Source organism: Chanos chanos, chromosome 9 (assembly GCF_902362185.1).
Source record: "Chanos chanos chromosome 9, fChaCha1.1, whole genome shotgun sequence".
In the NCBI taxonomy this organism is placed as follows: Eukaryota; Metazoa; Chordata; class Actinopteri; order Gonorynchiformes; family Chanidae; genus Chanos; species Chanos chanos.
In genome coordinates this window covers 30,844,484-30,851,983 of record NC_044503.1, presented here as the reverse complement: position 1 = coordinate 30,851,983, position 7,500 = coordinate 30,844,484, and the positions used below count along the sequence as shown (strand labels likewise).

General features: G+C 42.4%; 1 protein-coding gene across 1 annotated transcript in view; it reads right to left on the bottom strand.

The window, feature by feature from the left end:
• adam22 (ADAM metallopeptidase domain 22) overlaps positions 1–7,500 on the bottom strand; it is a 61,612-nt gene that overhangs the window by 39,466 nt on the left and 14,646 nt on the right. Inside the window, exon 4 of the mRNA XM_030783895.1 lies at positions 1,271–1,337. Coding sequence (XP_030639755.1) covers positions 1,271–1,337 — 67 coding nt within the window. The remainder of the gene's footprint in view (positions 1–1,270; positions 1,338–7,500) is intronic.

Genomic DNA, 7,500 nt, shown 5'->3' with positions numbered 1-7,500 from the left:
AACTAGATAACAACCTTTCTTATCTTCACTAGACTAGTCGGTTCCACGCAGAACATGAAGTCTTGTCCTAGTCGTTAAGGTGAACATCTCTGCAACGAAATAAAATAAATAAATAAAATAAAATGATTCGTAAATATTCTCCACTTGTTCGTTGACCGTGTGTGATCGAGAATTATGATCTGTCTTATGAAAACGAATCAAAACAGAGCGATTCAAGTGTCCGCAGGGCCAGTAAGTGAGAGTTTGATGGTTAAACTGTCATTGTGCATAAAGTTTGATTGATGGAAATGCTGCCTTAATGGTGCGGAGTACTGTCCAAAATTAATAACCACACACCATTCTAGTGATGTCGTCATATCTCCCATTAAGCTGTCTGCCCAGAGAAAGTTAAGTCCGGGCCTATTAACACACATATTCATTTGGCAACAATCTTCACATGAAATTGGATTACCAAGCCTGGGGTGACTGGATTAACGGACCGCATTTGTGTGTGTGTGTGTGTGTGTGTGTGTGTGTGTGTGTGTGTATGTGTGTGTTTCTTAGTTGGGTTCATTAACACACTCCCTATCTCCTCAGTTCTTCAGCCTTGAACTCTTCTGCTCATTTAAACAGCATTTCCGTGCTAAAGCCTACAGTGCACCTCTCTACCAACATAATGTCACAGACTGCCATAAAAGCTAAATCTTATCATCCACTGGGCTTTGTTTATCGGCACCACAACGGATCTGACTCCCATTTACCCATGCCCACAGACCATCACTTATCATAACATCTGCTTGTTTTATTCGCTGGAATGTCCGCGTAGCTTACAAAAAAATTGAGAAAGCTATAGCACTCTGTAAAACTATTACCAGTCCTACTATCCAGAGAAAATTTCATTTAAATAACTATCTCTGTCAGCCAGGGGCAATCCTTTTCATAAAAGAAAAACTGGGTGATGATCACGGTGATGACGACAATGCTGATTTTTATGAATAATGCAACTGTGGAATGCAAAATCATTTTTAAGGTATTGGGTTTGTTTGTTTGTTTGTTTGTTTATTTGCTGTTGTTGTTGTTTTTAACTCCAAAAATGATTATGTCAAAATGCATTTCATCCAACCATACTTTAATACACACAGTCTGTCGGGGTAACTAACGGACTATAAACAGCAGTGACTTGTTCTCCAGCCTAAAATTCAGAACGACTTTTTACAGCTTAGGGGCGGAAAAGATTCCGACAGAATCCTTTGATCCAAGAAAGAGCCAACATTCCGACTCGGAGCCTTACTTTGGAGGTGATTGACTTCCCTTCCTCCGATACGTGTCTCTCCACATACTTTGAAGACAGGAGATCACTGGAAAAAAGACATAAAACAGAGACAGAGACAGAATTAGGCAAATATCTGCAAATATTTACTTTAAACCTTTCCCCTGTGTTATTATTCTTAGACCCAAAGCTCCTTTGTTAAAACTGTTTATTTGGTCAGACCTCTGCCTCAAATTCAGAGAAGATTTATTGGCATGTCTGTACTACAGTATTGCTGAAGTAATATCCATTTGATAAACAGTAAACAGACATAGAAATATATGACAATAAAAAGAGTGATGAGGTTAAAAAAACAAAGAATAAGTTGGAAATGGAAATAAATGTAAAACAACAAACTAAACCACAGTCTAAATCTAGTCCAGGGGTTCTCCCTTAGCCTGTGACAGGTTGCTATGTATGTAACTGCTATTCTTATTAACCATGGGCGCTCTTCTAACACAAACCTCCATTTTGTTTTATTTAGCAGAGCAATAAATTTTGGTATAGTTTTTTGTTGTTGTGGTTGTTGTCGTTGTTGTTTGGGGTTTTTTTGCCAAATTTGAGGAAGACAGAGGATCAAATGGTCTGATTGTTATCACAGTGTAGCGGGAAATATTGCTCTGTTTCTACCTCTCTGTGTGTGCAGGGAGAACAGAGCCTTTCCACCCTTGGCAGACAGGTCTGTCCATGATGGCCTTATGCGATGGCCATAGTGTGGTCACTGAATCTGTATCCAGCCAGTCTCTACCTCAGCCTGTGATTGGTCAAAGAGGTCAGATGTCCTACTGTCCTGAATTTGTTTGTCCAAGTCCAAAAACATTTCTTAATTTTGTGAGTTTCTGTGATGTATACAATTTGAGGGATCTTTTTTGGACGCTCATTAAAAGTCTAGCTAGTTAGTCTCTCTCTCTCTCTCTCTCTCTCTCTCTCTCTTTTCCCAGGCCTCTGTGCATCTGTGCATCAAGTCAGCTAATTAGGAGCTCAGACAAAAGCTTTTCAAATCTGAAAACTCAACAAAAATAAAAACATAAACAAAAACATGATTAGTCTGACAAACATAGATAATTCTGTTGATTATTTCGCAGAACTGGTTAGCGACTTGGTTCTGATTAATTCTGTCAAGGCCTGGTCTCATGAACAGTAAACAACCCCAATACCCTAGCCAACACACACACACACACACACACACACACACACACACACACACACACACGCGCGTGCTTGCACGTACACACTAGCACAGTCCTGTTGAAAAAAAACAAGCAACAAAAAGCTGGATTCTAGGACTAAGCAGTTTGCATAATGCAACTTAAGCAAAGCACAAAACTTCATGAGGAGGTTACCCAGTCACTATGTGGGACAAGCTACAGCAGCTTCATCCACCAGGAATACACACACACACACACACACGCACACACGCACACAGACACACACACACACACACACACACACTCAAACACAAACATGTAGAGAGAGGGAGAGAAAGAGAGAGAGAGAGAGAGATAAAGAGAGAGAGAGAGAGAGAGAGAGAGAGAGAGAGGGAATAAGAATAACTCAATCTGGGCCAAACTTCCATAGCAGTACTGACAGGTAATGGGTCCATTACTGTCTTACTTCCTGAGAACATAACCCAGTGTTCCAAAACTCTGGAACAGTCAATAAAAAGGGGATGGAGGGAAAGAAGGTGGAACAAATTGTGAGCTTAAGGTGGAGGGAGTAAGACATCGGAAACCAGTGAGAGCGAGAGAACTCATAAAGAGATGAAAACGGAGAGAGAGAGAGAGAGAGAGAGAGAGAGAGAGAGAGACAGATAGGTCAAAACAAGAACAGGTAAAAAAAAAGAAAGAAAGATAGAAACTGAAGACAACAGTGACATAGAGATGATAGAAGAAAGAAAGGAAGAAGTTCAGGTATACTGTCATATACCTCATTGTGTTGGGGCAATGTGTACTGTCCATGGTGCTGAAACAGGCCCTAAATTTTTTTTTATTATTATTATTATGTATTTATTAATAAATGAGCCTCAATCGAATGCAAAACCTGCTTTTTCCTTCCTTTTTTGACCCACTATAGGTTTTACACATGGAGTCACTGTCTACTATTACTGTTCTGAGAGAAAACATAGCAGTAAAGTAACAGGGGAAAAGACGATGGGGAATAAAACCCACTTCAGTAAACAAAAAAAAGCAACAGCCTCTTGAGGGACGAGAGAGAGAGAGAGAGAGAGAGAGAGAGAGAGAGAGAGAGAGAGAGAGGGGGGGGGGGGGGGGGATGAATCAAAGCAGAACTTTGACTGTTGACATAGACCCTACTGTAAGTCTTGCTTGCAGCGCCGCGCGGGCGGACCTGAGACTTTTGATCGATGAGTAAGGCTGAAAAGGGTTTTAACACTCCGCTTAAGATCAGAACAGGCCGTTGTGTCTGGGCTTTACCCAGCTGCCCGTAAACGATACACGACGTTTAACCTCAAGCAGAGCGCTCAATACCGTCTGCGCCCGATACGAGATCACCGTTAGCATGGGCAAAAGGTCGGCGTACGTACAATCCATCATAAAAAAAAAAAGTCCCCACACAAACCCCGACACAACGTTCGTACGTTTACAAGACATACAGGGGACGTTTAAGAGGCTCCTGAATACAGGCTCTGCCAACAGACATTCGTCAACTAGTTTGTGTATCAAGTCCAGTATATGTGAGCAGTGTAATCTGTCAAATCGCTGGTGTGTATTTTTACGGTTTACCATACAAATGACCACGTTGATTTTTGGCGCTATGCATGCGGTAGCCTGCGTGTTCCCTGTGAATGAGCAAAGCGCCCAGAAAGATTACGTTAAAAATAACAGACAATAAAGACGCAGATAACGTCTCGGTTTTTGCAGTGCTTCTAATCACAGCGTCCAATGGCTGCGTTTGTACTGTAGCTTACAATGTCAAGACACAAACACCCTCAATCACATTTGATACAATCAGCCACTCAAGTCAGGTATCATGCAGTAGACAACATATACATCTCTCTCTCTCTCTCTCTCTCTCTATCTATCTAATTATGAACCAGTCAGCTGATCTCTCTATCTGTCCGTATATTCGACTATCTTCCCCTCTATCTATTTGTCTATCTCAGCACACATACACCTCCTCATATCTCGATCACTACTTCAAAGAAGATCTAAAGTGACAGGAACAATCATAATATCACTACCCAGCACTGGCCTCACAAGGCAGGACAAACTATTGGCTGCATGGTCCATCCATCAACGCCCTCTAGATGTCAAAGGCCAATAAGGGATTCTTCTACTATGTTATACCTTCTATGGGTTTGTGCTTGACTCACAGACTGAGAGTGCTGTGTTGAATCCTTTGAGCTTTCATTTGCCTGGTCCTTTTATATATTTCATACAGAAATGTAGGATTTGTTTGTGCTAATGTATTGAGAGTAAGAGATCCATTTTTACTCCTTTGTGTTCTTATGGGTGAAAACAGACACAGCCGTAATATTATTTGTTTGTTTGCGTGAGTGAGTGATTGAGTGAGTATGTATGCGTATGTGTGTGTGTGCGTACGTGTGTGTGTGCGTACGTGTGTGTGTGTGTGTGCGCGCGCATATGTATCTGCATGTGTGTGTGTGTGTGTATGTGCCATGCATGTGTGTACGTGGGTGTGTGTCTGTGTGTATGTGTGTGTGTGTGTGTGTGGATGTGTTTGTGTCTGTGTGTCTGTGTCTGTGTTTAATAATGACTTTGTGCATTTGCATTTGATTGGCCATCCAGGAAGTATATGACCTCATTATCATACAAATGACATTGTGTCCAAATAGGCGTGTCACATGACCAGCATGGTGATAAAGTGAACAAGGCTGCCGCATACCCCTACTCCGCCCGGCAACACAGAGCAAATAAATACCTACACGACTATTATCAGATGCACACGCTCACCAAGCCAAGAATGACTAATGAAGACATCAGAGAGAGAGAGAGAGAGAGAGAGAGAGAGAGAGGCGGTGGGGGGTGATATTATAAGATTGATAGTCAGAAAATCCAAGGACAGATTAAAAATGAGAAAAAGAGAGAGACAGGGTAAGACCAGAACAGGGTGGGGTGGGGGGGGGGGGGCAAGAGACAAGACTGGGAAAGAGCAAGAGAAACAGACGAATAGAAACCCAGAGAGAGAGAGAGAGAGAAAGAGAGAGAGAGAGAGAGAGAGGAAGGGAGAGAGAGAGAAAGAGAGTATGTGTGTGTGTAAGAGAGAGAGAGAGAGAGAGAGAGAGAGAAAGAGAAAGAGAGAGAGAGGAAGGGAGAGAGAGAGAGAAAGAGAGTATGCATGTGTGTAAGAGAGAGAGAGAGAGAGAGAGAGAGAGAGAAATAAAGAGGAGTAGGAATGCCTAGTCAGCCATATAAAAGCAGCTCGCTCTTACCTCCTGGATACATGACTACAATAAAGCATTGTCTGATTAATGACTGCCATTAAGTACCCCTGACCTACACGCACACATGTATGTGCACACACACACACACACACACACACACCCCTCCCATGCCCCGTCTCATAGCCCCTCTATGTGAACATCCTCTTCTCTACATCTCTATTCTCTCTCTCACAAGGTGCTCTCTCCCTTTTTCTTTCCAATGCTGCTTTCACTCTCTTTCTCTCTCTGTCTGCTGGCTGAAGATTAAGACAAGGGTTTCCTCTGTCAGCACAGACAGTGTGTAAAATAAATGAGCCCTCATGTTGTTGTATTTAATCCTCTAATAATCACACACACACACACACACACACACACACACACATGCACATGCTTGCACACACACGCACGCACACACACAGAATACTGCAAACTCAAGAAAAAAAAAACAATAACACATAGACCACCCACAATGATAACCCACATACTTCTACTAAAAGTCCGAATTATTAAACAAAGAATTTCCAGCACAAAAAAAAACACTCCAAACATGTCTAATGAGTCTCCCAGTGCAGGGTAACGACTCTCTGATGACACATGGAACTATGTGCGGTCCTGGAGTGCAACTTTGAGTGTGTGTGTGTGTGTGTGTGTGTGTGTGTCTGTGTCAGAGAGAGAAAGAGAGACACAGAAAAAGAGAAAGAGAGACAGAGAGAGAAACAGAGAAAGAGGACTCTTACATTCAGGCCCTAATATGACTTCAGCACTGACTGACTCATTTCTCTTTTGTTCTGTGTTCTAAGACCCTCTGAATTAAATTCAACAAAGGCTTTGAAATCACTGGCTACTGTTACTAGATCATTACGGAAAATGGAGGATCTGTGTGTGTGTGTGTGTGTGATACTTATTTAGAACCATATTGTGTTTCATGCAGTACACACAGTGGTAAAAGCTGATAAAAGATTTTAGTTTTAATTGCATTGGGATTTGAATAATTTACGTGGATAGGGGATAAATACACATTCTAAACCCCACCCCCTATCTTTACACACACACACACACACACACACACACCAAACAATAGTTTCCAATTGTATGGAATCTGTTACTAATGGAGCTCCATTGACTTCCATTGTAGGACACGAAGCAGAAACATAAAGGCTTATTAGAGGGAAAAAAACAGTCCAGCTATCTCAGAGAGAGAGAGAGAGACAGGTAGAGAGAGAGAGAGAGCGAGAGAGAGAGGGAGAGAGACAGAGAGAGAGAGAGGGAGAGAGCGAGAGAGAGAGAGGGAGAGAGACAGAGAGGGAGAGGGAGAGGGAGAGAGAGAATCTCCAATCCAATTTATATATAAAACGTTAGATTAGTCTGTCTCAAGGAACTGGAAATCACCACTACCAAACTCCACAAAATAGAACACAATTCATTCTACACACATATGTAAACAGCATGTCCTGAGCCAAACACACTCACACGCACGCGCGTGCACGCACACACAGGCCCCCGGTCAGAGACTTGTCCTGGAGCTGTTGGGGGTGGAGAGGCTGGTGGTGACTCTAGGGACCCCACAAGGAACACCTCCCCTGAGGCAGAGACGCCGCACAGCACAGCCAGTCCTGGATCTCTGATCCAATTAGCATACACAAACACACACAGACACACATACGCATGCCCACACACACACACTCATCTATACACACACACACACACACACACACACACACACACACTGCTCTTTATGACAAATGACACAAAATAACAATAGGAAGAGTTTCAGCAAGAATATAAGAGAGAGAGAGAGAGAGAGAGAGAG